This window comes from Plectrocnemia conspersa, unplaced genomic scaffold (genome assembly GCF_051122295.1).
Source record: "Plectrocnemia conspersa isolate PC_06_02 unplaced genomic scaffold, ASM5112229v1 ptg000001l, whole genome shotgun sequence".
Classification (NCBI taxonomy): domain Eukaryota; kingdom Metazoa; phylum Arthropoda; class Insecta; order Trichoptera; family Polycentropodidae; genus Plectrocnemia; species Plectrocnemia conspersa.
This window is the reverse complement of record NW_028277165.1, coordinates 3,880,564-3,898,020: the sequence shown is the minus strand read 5'-3', so window position 1 is coordinate 3,898,020 and position 17,457 is coordinate 3,880,564. Positions and strand designations below refer to the sequence as shown.

At 30.9% G+C, this 17,457-nt stretch overlaps 1 protein-coding gene across 2 annotated transcripts in view; it reads left to right on the top strand.

Moving 5' to 3' along the window:
* Nucleotides 1-14,242, top strand: part of LOC148238479 (phospholipase A2 LaPLA2-1) — a 55,961-nt gene extending 41,719 nt beyond the window's left edge. For both annotated transcript variants that reach the window (XM_088191392.1, XM_088191382.1), the window contains exons 3-5: nucleotides 6,555-6,660; nucleotides 10,006-10,138; nucleotides 11,864-14,242. In XM_088191392.1, coding sequence (XP_088047518.1) covers nucleotides 6,555-6,660; nucleotides 10,006-10,138; nucleotides 11,864-12,186 — 562 coding nt within the window. In that variant the 3' untranslated portion in view covers nucleotides 12,187-14,242. The remainder of the gene's footprint in view (nucleotides 1-6,554; nucleotides 6,661-10,005; nucleotides 10,139-11,863) is intronic.
* The last annotated feature ends 3,215 nt before the right edge of the window (nucleotides 14,243-17,457 follow it).

Genomic DNA, 17,457 nt, shown 5'->3' with positions numbered 1-17,457 from the left:
TCTCATTTAACCCATACCTTAAAAACGCAAAGACTTATGGAACAACCTGATACAATATAAAAGAGTTTAGATATCATTTTAAACACAAGATAATTCTAAAATTCGCCTTTGCTTTGATGTCATAAAAATATCATTTAATTGGCAAATATTGATTTTTTTTCTCATCTAATTGATTTATAAGAAGTATTTATGAATGCTGATTCTTAAAATTATGAAACGCTCTAACATTGTAAGTAAAGAGGCTATTTAATTAATTGTTCTATAGATTAGTTTATTTTTAAAAAAGCGTCAGAAAGATCAAAAACTTCTTGTGATATGTCAGTTAGATGAATATGCAAAATCAAAGTAAAACCTGAATCTAAATAACCAAAACTCTCTAAATTATCGTCAGCGATATCATTCGATTCAATTTGCTGCTTTCTTATTATTAAGCATATAACAAACAGCTAAATGGATATCATGTGCAAAGAAAAGTTTAAGAGCGTCTAAAAGCTTCTTAACTTTTACCAATATTTAATATTTGGTTAATCTGTAACAATAGCGAGTATGCCATTTTGCAGATTAGGGAGTTATATTAAGATTTCAACACACAAGTCAGATATAATATATTTATAACCATCTTCAATTGCAACATGAAAGGCGTTAAAATGGAATAAACACAATTAATATATGCTAAATAGTGAGACACCATTCTTAAAAGATTTTAATTGATTGAATATATATTTAATTTTTAAAACAGATCTTATTAAACATTCATTGCATCATTTTTTTAAATATTTATTTGTTCGTTTGTATTACAGTTAGAAATATTAAAATTACTAAACAAAAAAAGAGACAAATGAAGGAAGATTTAATATTATTTTTTAACTCGATTTTTATTATTTATAACAAAGTAAACGACGAGCGACCAACGAGGAAATAACATTAAACGGTTAGTCAAATTGTCACATAAACGCAAATTAAAAAATCATAAATGCATTTCGCTGATATAACAGCCATTTATTGAAGTTTCTGGACGCTCTAAAATAGGGTACATGTCCAGTAAAATCTGGACATGTACCTAGTTAGTCGTATAGACAAAACCATAAGGGGGTCATATATTTTTGATTATTATACATATTAATTGTATTGACTTCTTTTTATATTTCTTTCTGCGGTCTAAATAAAAGAGAAGACATTCTAGATTGAGGTTTTTGCCCCGTAAATAATTTCGCTTTTCAAACTAAACACTTAATTAATATAAACAGTAAGACGTCTATCCATTTTCAATCTCTTTTCACTTTGTCAATATAAATGTTCGATAAAAAAAACAACGATCCACGCAATCGTCGCACCTGTCACGCCATCACTTATCAAGATGAGATTTTTTCCACCTCGCACTTTCGATTTCGTCCATCATTTACTTCTTCTTCGAATGCACACACACGACTATTAGAGAGAAAATTAAGAATAAAGATAGCGTGCTTAATAGCGTTCGACCCAATTGCGAGTGAAAATGGAATTGCACATGCGCATTCTGGGAGGGAAAATTCTATATGCGAACCTGCAATTAAATTTGATTTTTCTCGTTATCAAGGACATCCGGTTTGCTGTGTGCGCCATAGATGACTCGGTGTAACGAAATGACAAGTGATTTGGCCTCAAAACGATGTGTGATAATTAAAAATATATTTTGATTTATTGTGGTTGAAAATTTGATAGCGTTTATAGGACAATGTTCATTTATATTTTAATTCGGGATAAATAAAATAATTGTGTGTATGTACATTTTTAATATTACTCTTTTTGGTTTTGAGGAATAAGAGTTTTGAATTTGCAGCCATATTAACGTTGATAAATTTAAATGCGGTGGAGTTGAAGTGGCAGGTATAGGAAGTCGATAAATTTTCGCTGGCGTGTCGAGTTGTATTATTGTCGGCTGTGATTTCGGTGGAGCAGTTGGGATCTGTCGTGATGTGTTTCCGTAATGCTCTAGATGAAAATTCACTTCTCAAATTTCTCTAAAATTTTGAAGAATGATAAATTGTATGTAATACAATAAAATATTGTATTACACATTATTCCTGAAATAACACTTAAAAAAACACATTTAGGGTCGACACCTCCACTTCGTATAGGAGAATGGTGAAAATAATACGAAAACAACGAACCATGTGCATTCATAGCTTAGGTTACGATTAGAGAATAGAGTTCCAATTTTCAGATATGCACTACTTGCCATTTTTGTTCAAGCTCTTACTTCTTGAGATAAGTCCCATTTCTCACTCACCCATGTACCCAAGTATTTATGCTATGTGACACTTTCTATTTGTTAATTGTCGATGGTTATGTTTGATTTAGGAAGTGATTGTTGCAATAATTATTTTATTTATACGAATGTTCATTTTCAGATTGTGTGTATTACATTGTTTTCATTTTTTTACATAGCATATCAAACAAGTATGATTGAAATAACATAAAAAAAGTTTTTTTGCGACTATCATATAAAAAAGCTTAGGATGTATCAGTGCCAAGAATCTGAATCCCTCGTGCGGACTAATTTGCATTACAAAGGACTTTTTACGTTGTTATTCTACAATATTAAAGATAACAAAATATTTTCTGAGAATTGATCAATTTTATTTATCTTACTGCTTTATGTTAAATCTTAATAATATTTATTATATTATTATACCAGTTCTGTTGTCTGTACAAATGCGTCTTTGTATAATTTCAAAGGTAATTTCTAGGTATTTGGGTTATATTACTTCTGAATATATTAATCAAAAGAGAGAGATATTATTATTTGAAATTCACAGTAAAATATTTTTAATAATAATAGTTTTTTTACCAACTTCCACATTATTCTTGAGGCAATGTTTTTTTTAACTTTAGATTAAATTAATTATATATTCGTAAAAGGAAAGCTTTATTTATAATATTTTGAGCATTCTTTTTGACACTTCATTAAATAGTATCAAACATGTGATGCTTTATTCTGATAAACAGAAAGCAAATTTTTAAGATAGTGTGATAAAATGTTTAACACATTGACTACCGTGCGCACAAATTGATGCGTTTGATCATTTTAACTTCAAACAAGAAAAACATATTTATTTTACCCTTAAAATGATCAGTTGTCTTTGACTGTCCCAGATTTGAGTTATTCATCCCGGAAAGTAATCCACATTTTGAAACAGTTTTGTCTTTACCTTTTTAGAGATTTTTATGCAATAACCAATTATTAATGAGTGATATATATTTAGGGAATTAAAGAAATAGATCAAATGTTTTTAAATAAATCTAAAAAATGCTTTTCTTTTTATATGAAAATATAAAATCTGTATGAAATCTATTTACTTTTATTTCATTTTTATAGACGATTGATATTGCAATGATTACATTTTGGTCAAAATCAAAAATGTATTTCTTTACTTCTCTGTAAAAAGTATCTCAACAGGATCAGTAAGTATTATCATATATTGAAACATAATATGCTGTTTCTACGTCGCAAATTTAATACAAGATGAAGTAAAAATTTAGAATTAATATAAAAATATATTTATTAAATATGTCTCCCAGTACATATATAGCTATAATTATTCTTATATTATAATTTTTCTATTGCAAATGATGTAATATGAAGTTAACGACAAGCTTACGTTAATTTCAAAACCTGACTTGCATTATAAGAAACCTGTTCGATGTAAGAGAATTGGCTTGATGCTTTAAAATATTCCATAATATGTTCGTTGGAAAGGGCTCCGAGTCAAGGTTTTCGACGACACGTGTCAAATATTCTAGTATCACTAATATAAAATTCGGATTTGATGTATCCGTTGTTTAAAACTGTATTTTCGTCCATTAACACTCTCACGATGTGCTTCATTGATAAAAAGTACCGCAACGCACAGAATTGAATTCGCACGTTTCGATTCGCGTGAAAACTAGTTTCTTTTCTTATTTTCTGATCATAAATCCGACGGTGCCGGAACAGCGCTTCCAGCTGGCTTCCTTGACCCGAAAGCCGAGTTCCTCTTCTAGACGCTGCCCTCGTGCACTTTCTTCGCGTCTGGCAACTTTCTCTAACGTCTGATGATGATTACGATCATCACGAGCATCTTTAATTGAGCCGATGCTGAACCGAAACGAATTCTCATAATGTCTATACCTAGACTATGGTCTATATATAATTTAATAGTTTTATATTTAGTACAAAATATACGTGAAAATCAATAAATGTGATTTCGATGGGTAATAAAACATTTAACGCGTTCAGTCTTAGACTTTTATCATATCAATGCTTTGTAGTATTCCAGACCCTGGAAAAACAACGATTCCGGGCCTCATGACAAAAATTGCATTTTATATATTTTTTACATAGTAATATTATTTCTTTTTTTAAATAATAATAGGTATGAGTTAACCCTTTCTATGCTACAAATAAATATAAAAATTAGCCACCCTTGCGACATATTTTTTAAAATCATATTTTATGCGAAATATTTTAATAAGCATTAAAAAATATTAAAAATATTTACTCATAATATTAACTTGATAATTAGTCGTATTTTCATTGCTGCTTGGTGTTGACATATAGTGAATTTCCAGTCCAGCTCAAAAGTAATAAAATCGTGCAATCGCGGTAAAAACGCTCGATTATTAAGCGTTTATATTAAGACATTTTATATCAATATTACGAATGAGAATCGAGTAAAGCACATCTAAACCGAATTATGCCCAATAGGAGAGCGCAAAAATCAATTATCCCTTCTCAGAAGTAAAAAATCCACGTCAAAAGCAATAAAATCGTGCCGTCGCCGTCGCAGTGGGAACGCTCGTTACCGAGCATTCCCACTGCGACGGCGCCGACACGATTTTATTGCTTTTGACGTGAATTTTTGACTTCTGAGAAGTGATAATTGTTTTTGCACTCTCCTATTGATCAAAATTCGGTTTGAATTTACTTTGATTAACCCTTATATATTGCATCAAAGCAACTAAATTAAAATAGTTTAGAGGCACGAACATCAGCTTTAATCTCTTTTCGTTAACCTAGACTCTTTCCCAATACTGACACCTAAATCTCACTAGCTGATCAAGTCACGCCATTTGTCATCAAAACATGCAAATTTGTAAAACTCGTTAAATCATTTCCAATTGCTCCTTAGATTAATATTTATTTTGATACAACTATAATGGGAATTTTATTTGTATCGATATAATAAATTATTTCTAATAAGCTAAGCACTTACGTTTTATTTACAATCCAAAGTAAGATGCTTTGGTAAAAATATTACACCACGTGAGAATTTAAATTCAAGTTATCATTTAACAAAATCTTTTATAGAGTTTCCTCTTTTGAGAAAAATACCTGCGAGATTGTACTTTCTATAAAATGTTGCATCATGAAATACAAGGAAAATAATAAACTATTTTCAAATCGTCAGTCTAAATCATAGATTCTCAAACTTAATTGATTTATCGCCTACTTTTCAACTACAAAATTTTGAATCATCCACCTTTGGAATACTCTTTCTATCACATTTAATAATAAATTGTAATGTAACAATTCCCAATTATTTTTTAAATTTTGTCAAAATATGAATGTAGCTTTTGCAGCCATATTAACTATTAGTGTTTTAAATATATGATTCTTAATTAATATGAATATTACAAATATGAGGATTTGTTTCCATATTTTGACTTGAATTTTGCAACATAGTTTTACTCATCATTTACGATAATATGGGAGTTTATATTTAGTTTTAGAGGATAATAGCATAAGTAATGGTGATACTGGTAACAAAAACATATTATATATTTTTAATCTTGCCACAATATTAATTAATCAAAATAAAATATGTCAATTTTATTTTGGGAAAATGATCAGTGGATCAGAGTGCAATATAATTAATGTTATTAATATTTGATGGTGCAAAAAACCTAATGATTTAACTTCTCCTTACAAATAGAAGTTGCAATATTTCATCTGCGACCTTGTGAAAATTCTTTTAGCGGAACATAGAAAGACCAGCAAAACTCTTGTCTGATTTATTTGTTCCTCTACAAATTTTAAAATAAGTAGGCTCTTGCCCCTATTCAGCTTGCACAGCTGCATACGCCAAACACATGTTCGAATTAATACAATCATCTTGGCCATAACAACAATTTTACTAGCTATGTTTTAAATAAAGAACAGCTCTAATACAATATAATTTTAATATTATTTTAGAAACCAAGGACGTGAAGTTCTCAAAAAGATGCCAACTATGCCATATGATTTTATTTCATAACAAAAACTCCAATTAAAATTTTTTTTTTTAAATGTTCTCCTTTTAAAATACATTGTCCTTATTTTTTATTATTACATCTTTTGAGTATTGTAAATTAAAAACAAATTGTCGACGATTCTTTGAATGGCTATTTGTGTTACCTATGTCATTATGGTTTTACCTGAAGGCTTCTAAATTGTATACATTTTAATGCTATTAAAAAAGTTTTGCTGTATGTAGTTATTATTATATTAAAACTTCATCCTTTTGTTAATGTGTGTGTTTTTTCATAATTTGCAGTGATGACGAAGATCGTACAAATCTGCTTAACGAGCTCTCGCGGATGAATAGACCTTTGCAGATATCGTTCCACAAGATGATGAAGTTGATGTCGCAGTGTCAGCAGGTAAATATATTATATTATTAAAAAATACATTTTTTTAAATAATAGGGGGATTGAGTTAGTTAGTGAATCATACATCGCTAATTATATGTATGATATTTAACTAAATGTATTTGGGGATTTGTTGTACAATCACAATATTCAAATGTCAAACGGTTCATGGCGACAAATTTAGTCGTTACGACCAAAACAGTTTGTTTGTCAGCCAGCAGCAACGCCCACACGCGTTTCTCGTTCGGAAAATAAAATATCCCTGTTTTGCGATTTAATCACGTAACACAAACAAGCTCAGTTTATGTTGTAACTTCAAAAAAGGGCAATTAAAATGAGTGGGTCGCTTTTGGCCTAAATATGCGGGACGCGCAGGCTGGCCAACTAAAAAACGTGCGCTTTGATTGATTACCCACAAAGCGATTGTTTTATCATTTTAAAATATAACTAGAGGCGAAATGTTTAGCTATAGTTGAACGTATGAACGGCAATTAATAAAACTATAATCTCCTACGTGTTTGCGCTTTACATCAAATTCTGCATTGCGACATAGAGAAATATTTTTTTACTATATTTAATGCTTAGTTGGCAAAAACGCTGCCTATAGACTGAATGCAGCATATTGTTTTACATTCACCACCATCCGTTTTTAATATATTTTTCTGCGTATTTAAATTCGCAGCAAAATATATTAAAAACAGGTAGGCACATCTTAATATTTAATTTAAATAAAATATCAGATTGTCCCCTCAGTCTTTTTATGAATTAACGATAAATTAACTATTCTTTCGGTGTTTGTTAAAAGTAGTCATATCAATGATCCTTTTAGGTAACGAGATATTTTTTGTGTCGTTGTTTTCAACCCTAAATCAACAATGGCAGTAGAGATTGGTTATATATTTTATTAATATATATATAGACAATTTTTTATACACTAAACAAATTTAATCAAAACATAAATATTTAAGATAATATATAAATATAAACAAAAAATACTTAATATTTTAATTTATTCACACCCTCGTACATTATTCCCCTGGCCGTACTCGTTTTCTTTTACCTAACTATCCTTAAATTGTCTCTCTTTCTAGTATTAAATCTATGTACATCTTTATTTTTTAATAAATATTTATTATTAAATAAAATACTCTGGTAACATATTATTTTATAATTAATCTACAACTTCTTTAACATTATTATCAGATGTATTTTAATTTGTCTTATATTATTAATTATATCATTAATAGATAGTATAAACAGCAATGGGCCTAATTTGACCCCTGTAGTACACTATGAATTATTATTATTTTTTTGAAAAGCGCATAATTTATTTTACCGTTTTGCATTTTATTTTTTAAATAATTGTTAAACCAACTTATAAAATTTCTATGAATTTCGTTCCGGGAATTTTGACATTAAATATCCACGTAATGGCGGCTAGTCTTTAATATATATGTAATGCTATGGGAGGGCATAACAGATAAGTGTCAAATGTGTTTTTAAAAATTGCATTCCGTGAATTTTAATATTAAATATCCACATAATGGGGGTAGTCCTTAGTGATTGTTAGTGAAGATATTTGGGCTGCCATCAAAGCTGGTATGAGATTAACGATACGCTTACATAACTTACTTACTTGACAGACATTTTAAAAATTAGGAAAGTTATTAATTTGCAGAATATAGGTATCTCATCAATTGTCCTCTCATAGTGAATCTTAATATATCAATAATTTATGATTTCGAAACGGATATAAACTATGATTATTGATTTCAAAAATACATTATTAATAATTATAAAAAAATTAAATAACATGTGAAGAATACTTGTAGATACAGATTAAGTATATATATGTAATTTAGTATAGGTATTACACGTTTTAATCTTAACTCGTTTAACTCGCACATTAAAAGACGCTACTTATGAAATGTGATATATCCATGTTCATAAGATTTTCATAACTTTTGCGCAATTTGCTTTTGCCACGGTCATAACTTTTGCGCCAATCTGATTTTTTAACTGTAAAAAGACTTAAGTACCTAATTTTTATTAAATTTCAAATAAAATTAGGGCCGGCCCGAAAATATTGAGCGCCCCCGTGCACTGAAAGAAGGTCATCTCGAAAATTTTTGTTTAGTTAAAAATGTCTAAGATGATTTTTTGTTTTAACTCCCACATGAAAAAAATCCGAGATGACCTTTTTTAAAACCCGGGGCGCTGAATATTTTAAAGCCGGCCCTGGTGCGGCTAAATATACCAACATACTTTCTTATTCAAATTATAAATAATGAAAATGTAAGTTATAATAAAATATCAAAAAAATATCTGCTACCAAATTTATATAAATCGATTTATATAGAAATGTCTATATTTAGATGACATTATTTAGCTCTCAAGTTTGAATAAGAAAATTATTTATATGGCATTCAAATTGATTATGGATCAATAGTCTATATTTGTCTTTACCTTCTGCACAGGAGGTCAACTTTCTTAAACTTGCAACACTGTCGATAATAAAGTATAATAAAAGGCCGAGAAAAAATGCAAAAAAATGTTGATTATATGGTATTTTTTTTGTAGTATTTATAAGGAACACACAAAACACAAAGGGAGATTTTAGCTCTAAAACTCACGCTTCTTCCTAAATTATTCGTACTGTAAAAAACAATAATTTGTCTTCATGATATACAAGTTTAATCAAATAGGCAAGCTTTAAAAATTGTTGCCATATAAAAAAACAGATTCGGCAGAATAACCAACATTATAATCGTTTCTCAATTCCATTTAGTTAGTATTAAATTAAACACATTATATTATTTATCGTTGCATCAGTAACAATAATGACGTTCGATTTCATTTAGGATTCAAACACATAGACTAGAGTTGCGCAAGGATTGCAAACATGTACGAAGGAAGATTTTTAATGTGTGTTTATTTAAAAAAAATAAGTATTGACTCAAGGTGATCATTATAATAATAAATTTAATTGACTTGAATGTATATACTTATACAATAACATAAAATGTAAACGCACGACGCTGTTATAACGATTATTATATAAAACGTGTTTGCAGACTATGCGCAAATTTTGGCCGAAACAAAGCGATCGAAGCGCCACTGCGGATGCTGCGAAAAACAAAAGGGCGGTTAATCTATAATAGTTTAATTAATTTAATGGGTGTTATGCAGAAAGGCGAAAATAAGCAATATTTTTTTAATTAAATAGTTCGAACCGGTTTTCTTGATTTTCCGACACGTTCGAACTTTCGGTTCAATTCGGAACAATGTTCGGTTTTGAAACTTTGCGGTCAGCGCAACATATTTTATACCGAAAGTTTAACTCATCGCTCGTTACAGGTCGACGGCATGGGAGGCTTGGAGCTGGAAGGTCGCAGGGTCGGCAGGAAGAATCGATCGTGGCAGACGGCCAGGACCAACAAGGGGCTCCTGGACAACAGCCCCTTCACTCTCCTCAGTGGCATCATACCAGGCGAGTAGTAGTATTTCACCCCCTCTCTAGGTAACCACCCTTACCACGTTGCGGCTAATAAATTCTCTTCGTGTCTCCCTTTTTTCCGTTTCCCTAAGCGACCTTGAAAATTTATTACCAAATTGAAAAACCCATTATGAAAATATATATTTAATATTAAAGGCACCTCTAAAGCAAAGAAAAACAATATATAAATATAAAGTAAATACAACTCTTTATTGATTTGATTAGAAACCGATCGCGCATACCAGAATATTTATATTGAATTAGTAATATAAATATCTGTGAACGCGAGGGCTTGTATATAGTGATCCAGTTCGAGTTTTTTTTATTTTTTCAGCGCTGTAAATCAGACAGCTGCTGATAATCAAAGTTCAAAGTGGAACTTTTACAAAAAGGATCGCTTAACCACTACTCAACATTAAAATTGTTCAATTGCTCTACAAATTTACGGAAAGATTATCGGTAATTTCATCGTCCTACTGAGCGAACAATTCGTAACGTAGTAAAACAAATTGAAGAGATTGGAAGAGTTAGCGTAAGGTCTATGGCGCCCGTTCAACCGAGAATATTGCTGGTATAAGTGAAAGTGTGGCCGAAAACCCAGAATTGTTGATTCGCCAGCGTTCGCAGCTTTTGTACTTTTCTTATGGCTCCCTTTGGCGCATTTTGACAGAGAAAAATTTACACAATTTAAGTGTGAGAGCAACAAAAAGTTGATGCTAATTTTTCATAGAAAATCTTCTTCTCTGATGAGGCACATAAGTAAAATTGCCGCATATAGGACAAGGATAGTCCTCATGTAATTCACGAGAGACCATTACCAGGGACGTCTGACGTCGAAAAAAATCGAAGATAGCATTAAATTTGTTATATATAGAAGTATTTTACTGGTCCTTCGATCCACATTAAGACGGGTTTCCCACGTAGATTAAGGTCGCACGCGCAAAAAAGATAACTAACGACACTTAAACAGTAGCACTGTATTTTTTTCTACTCTCTCTTTTATCTTAAGTTAATCTATATTACTTTTGTGTTACACTGTCTTTTAAAATGCTACGATATTAATGTAAATGTATGATATGTTTCTAAAAATATTTTTTCAAACTAAAATTTACTTTTATTATGTGTTTTGGAATACACGGAATTCGAGCGTTAAAATTAATTACTAGATGCTTTATCTAATTTCTATCTATATACTATTTAGTTATGTATTCATTATAACTTTAAACCCAAACAGCGATTTGATATTCATAATCTCCTTAATGGCAAATAAAAATGATTGTGAAGTTATGATTACACGATAGACCACGTTTGTTACGTGAACTAGTTTAATCCAATTAACAAGTTTGTGTTGAATCTAATGTAATTCAGTTATGCAACTGTGAACCCTAGTCAACTGCATACTGCGAATCGATATGGGTGACGCACAATGCATCTGTATTTGCATAATACAGCGCCTTTTTCGGAATAATAATCACTATTCTATCATCTAACTTTAGATGCATAACAACAGTTTTAGTAAGACAATGATTACGATTGTATATGTTTAAAAGTCGTCGAACTCTTAAACCACTCACAGTATAACAAATAAGATTGCTTGCATGTATGTAAATGTTGAACGGGATTTTCGCGCACGCCATTGTAAAGATTCAAGATAGTAAGACCGAGCGGTTGCTAGGAAGCTGAAAACATGTTTGAAAATAACTCTTTTTTAAATTGCAGGTACCAGATGGTGCGGCACTGGAGACATTGCCGAAACGTACCACGACTTAGGACCAGAGAGGCCGATGGACAGGTGCTGCAGAACTCACGATCTCTGTCCGGTTAAGGTCAGGGCCTTCTCCCAGAGGTACAATCTCACCAACAACTCCATCTACAGCAAGTCGCACTGTCGCTGCGACGACGAGCTTTTCTCCTGCCTGAAGGCTACCAATACTTCAGCGTCGCAGCTCATGGGCAACATCTACTTTAACTTGGTCAGAGTGCCCTGCCTAGAGGACGACTCCGAAGGCAGGTACTTCAGGGACGCCAAGCAGGGCTTCTGATCCATGGACCTGATGGCGATATTCGCCGATAAGTGGCGCGAGCTGGTACAGTTCGCTTGGAACAATCTCATCATACAAGTCACCTGAGACATTTCCGAGTGGTTCCTGCCGAGGGTTAACGCCAGGAGCACATGACGAGCGATTTCTGATGTAAATAGTAGCAATAACGCGACCGGTCGCTGTCCATTGTTTCTTGTTAGGTTTAAGTGCGACTACGAAACTGACCTCTTCTTGTGTGCACAGCAAAGAGGACCTAGTAAATTAAAATCGTACGCGAATTATGAGCAATGTTGCGAGCCGCTGTAAATAAAAACTGACGCTTTAGGACTGTTTGAAGCATTTATCTGTTGTGTGATTGCTGTTTAATGAATCAACCAACCAACAACCACAGATCGTATGGTCCAAAATGCATTCATTACGCCATACTCTGAATTGTTCTATAGGACAGTTTTTTTCATATTTGTGCGATGTGTAATAATATATATTTTGCTGCACATTTTAATGAAACTTGATATTAAAATGAATTGTGAAAAACCGATTATTAGTTAATTTATGTGACTTCATCAGTCCGTCACATATTGGATGTTCTGCTTAATCTTATTTTGATTCGGATGTCAGTATCGGGCGGCGATGTCGAATGCAAAAGTACCCAGGTCCATTGGAGTAAAGCTGAACAAGTGAGCAAATTTCTCAAAGAAGCTTGGACAAATTTAGAAAAGGCTTATTTTAACATGAATACTTCACTGCTCTAATAAAGCATTAGTATGCCTCCCGGGTGGCTTCTATAAACACAACTTTCGCTGAATAAAAAAATGCTAAAAAAATATTTTAACGTGAGTCTAACTTTAGTTTAAAAAGTTCAGTTAAAAGTCTGTGATGGTCATTGATTAGGGTTCGTTTGTAAAATGCCTTTATGAAATATCTAAAAATATTAGTTTAATTTTAATTATCTAAATGAAACATTTTTTTAATTACGAAGAGCGAGGTTACTTGTACATTAATATTTACATCAAAGAAAATTTGAAAATCGATAATTTGACTGGTTTTCATAAAAATGTCTGGGCTCAATCCGCCCACGTTTTTATGTTGTTTTATTTTTAGTTCACAATTGGTATCTTATTACTAAATTAATTAAACAGCTTAACGCTAATTGAGCTTATTTTTTGCAAAATATGTAAAAAGTAAAAGTGAACTGTTTATATTAAATATTGACTGTTTTTTTTCTAATTTATCATTCACAATAATTAGATTCAATTGATTCCCCAGAACATTTTTGTTATCATTCTGAAATTAATCATTAAGAATATCAATAAATCTTTGAGCGTCTTAGCTTATAACCATGCGGTACCCAAATATACAGCTTTTTCACCTTTCCGTTTGCATAACTATTTTAAATCTTTTTTTATTTCAGAACCATTATCATTGATATTTAAATAAAAATGGAGTAATAATTATTTTGTAGAAACTCACGTTAAAATATGTAAAAACTTTTAACCCCTTATTGGTCATGCCCGAGTTGACTCAAAAATTTGTATTTTGTGAATTCTCATCTAAATAATCAGCAGATTTTTTTGTTAAAAAATAAATTGTTCGAATATTTTGAAATATCTTACAATGACTGCGGGTTTTTTATATCGCTGCATAAAAAATATGGGTCAGAACCAGACGCTTTAAATAATTTTAAAAAATAACTGTGACCAGACATACTATACAAACTAATACATAAACAACTTTAAATAAGTTTAATATTTATCAAACAGTCAACACACAACAGATTAGTGTCCAGTTTAATATTAAGTACCTATTGATTATTGAATTCCAGCATACATTGAAGTGTGACGCCATTTTTGTGACGTCATTTTGAAACGAAACTTTACAAAGCGCTTCAATAGCGCGTCAGTGTTGCCAGTGTTCGAAAAGCAATCAATTAAAAACATAGTCACTGGATGTATTTGAATGTGAAGCGTCGTTTTTTTTTAATTTAAGTTGACGGGTCCAAACTGCGTCGTAGTGGTTTGTGTTGTGTATAAATTTAAAGGATAATAGGGAAGAAAAATAATATTAAATAAATTTATTAAAATTATGAAGCGCTAAAAATTTAATTTATGTTTTTTAACATTGGCGCAAGAAGCGAAAAATAAATAATTGTAAAATATGCATTCAGATTATTTATTATGTCGCCTTAACGATGTGATTATAAATAATGAATAAAAATAATTACATGTAACATATCGTCAAACGATGAATCACTATCACATTCCAGAGATGTTCAACTTTATTGATGAAAAGTATTATTCGCGTATTATTGTTATTACGACAATAAAGAATTTAAGCTATACAAATTGATAAAATTGTTATTGAATATTATATGTATTATAAATACTTTTTATATGCACATATCGGTGCGTATATCAAGAGCGTTGTTCTAATACTTTGTTATTGATTATTGTAAATTTTAATAAACAATAATAAAAAAACGTTATTTAATGCTAGTTTTATGAGATAAATTGTAGATATTATACAAAAAATGTTTTTATTTTTAATTATTTATTTTTATACGTATGATTCATTTACATTATTGTGTGTGCGTTTTCTTTTTAAAGTGTATATTACGTGCCTATGTATTATATAATTATATATATTTTTCGTATGCGACTGTATTGTTCCGTTCTTATGTCAAAGCGATACACGGTAAGATTATTAAAATAAGATAAGAAAAATAAAGCATAGTTTTTAGGTAATTATTGAACGAATCTGAGTCTTCACACGCTTTAAAAAAAACATTGCACGTTTAAACTAATACGCAAAATGATAAATAAAATTATTTGTAAATACATAAAATGTAAACGAACGTTTTACACTCGGGCATATTTGCACCAATTTTTCTGTGATTCTTCTTTTTATTAGATAATAAACGGAGTCTATAATATGAGCAGCTAATGTGCTAATTCATTTATGAAATGCAACATACAAACAAATACACCATGCCGTTTATTTTTAATCGCTGATGTATGCGTTTTAATTGTTAATATTTATAATAAAATATTTTTTACAAAATTAACTTTCATTACTATGTATGATATTTGGGCAACGTATATTAAGCTACGTTCCCGAGGGGGTTGTTCTCAAATCAAGATTTTGACCTTTCGTGCGCGAAAGCTAATCTAATCTGTGATAATTTGGATTTATGAGCCGTCTGCTGTCGTGAATTGCTAATAGCGAGCGTATAGAGAAGCTTTGATCAAATTGGATATGATTTTATAGATGGGTGCTTAAAAATAATTTTGTTTTAATCTTGATAAGAGTAATAAAAAAGCAATGCAGCAGATCGAAAAGAGTTAATTTTTGTATTGAAGCACAAATCGTATTTACATTCGACTTACATGTCTTCTAAAATTATTTCATATTGTTTATATTCTGCTTGAGTCATACGATTAAAATACCTAATTGTCCAACCAGTAAATAAGACAGTAACTATTACCCGAAAGACCTTGGTTCGAATCCCATATATAGATATTTTTGTCTCGATTTATATCGTGTCTGGGAGATTTGCAATTGGTGATTATTATATAATTATAAAACCGATCGATAATTAAAGATAAGATTTTTTTACACTTTCCTTATCTCAGGGGATGAATATCGTAATGAATAATTAAAATAAAATCGAGCTAGCTTTTGAAAAGTGACATCAATTAATTGTCACCTGTAATAATGATGTAATTAATTTACAAAGTATGGTGTTGAACGAAAGACTTGCAATAAATTGGCAAAGACTGTATATTCTCCGAGCGGTGGTAGAGAAGCTGGCGGCGAGATGTGTGAGTCCATGATCGTAAGTTGTCCGTGGGCGGCGGGCGTCTGTTTGAGTCTTCGAGTGGCTGCTGGTAACTGCCTTCTTCTCATCGGAGTCCAGGCTTAAGTATCCAGGGCTGCAAAGTTTGCTGACCAGTCGCACTTCTGCAGCGATCATCCCGCCAATCACTGCAGTTGCTTCTTAGAACGGCAAAATAGGTATACGCCCTTAGAAAGCGACGTTCGCTTGATGGGCATTGTCGAATTCGAAAAAAATTTCGAGAAGTAAAAATGCAAATTCTTATTTATCAAGAAGTTAAAACATCGAAAAACCAGAATGCCTAGCGCCAACGAAGTGCTCCACCTCTGTTCTCGACCTAATCTGTCATGATCGACGACTGCAACCATACATAATTATATCTGAATCGTAAAGAAAATTGTTAATAACAACTGTTACTACTTTACATTTTCTAAGAGGATAAAGTTTAAAAAAACTCAAAAAAATTAACATATATATATTTCAAAATATTGAGATTTTAATTGAATTAAAAAAGTATTATAAATAATATTGTATGTAGTGAGATTTTTTTAGGGGAATACCGAAAATTTTATATAATTATTCGCTTACCTTGAAAGTTCAGGATATTTTATTTATAAATCTCTTTTTTCCTTATAATAAACTTTAAACGGAAATTAGCTAGGCAGCGCAAAATAAAATATGTTATACATATTTACTTTTGTTTTTATTTGTAAAAATTAGCAATAATTTGTTGAACGCACAGATTTTTAATGTATTTTATACATATTGTAAGTGCAGAGCCACGTTTAATTTTTTTGAAAACTTTAATTAGTTATTTTGTTTTAAAAAAAATTAATCGCGTAGTGAGAATATTTTTGATAATTTTTTGCCCTGGCAACCTCAGGTGTTATTATGTGAGGTACCATGACTTCACTATTGTGCGATTTGGCACAGTGTATTCGAAAATAAACAAATAAAATCTATATTTTAATGTTGATTTTTGTTCTCACGAACAGTAAATAAAATAAAAAATGGCATTCATTCTAAACTTTGCAAAACTCAATTTTTATTGTGCGTACCTTACGGCTTGCACGTTTTTTTTATAGATTTCTGCAACCTTTGAATTACGGCAACTTATTTGATAGACCTTGTCTGGCTGCTTTTTCGGTATTCTACAAGTCGTCCTGATTGATACTTGGGGTAGCTCCACTTGGTGTGAGTACGATTGAGCTCCCATCTGTTCCAAGTCGCAAGCGAAGTGGTAGTTTTTGATGAAGTTCCTGATGTGTGTGAGTTTAATACGCCGTATAGGCACTCCATTCTTTTAGAATTCCTTAAACATACTATGTATTTCTTTTATTGTTTACTGAATATTTTATTTATATGAATAAAAAATAGTTCAAGGTTAATTTTAATTAATATAATTTTTGAACTAAATCATCTTAAGTGTATTGAATGCC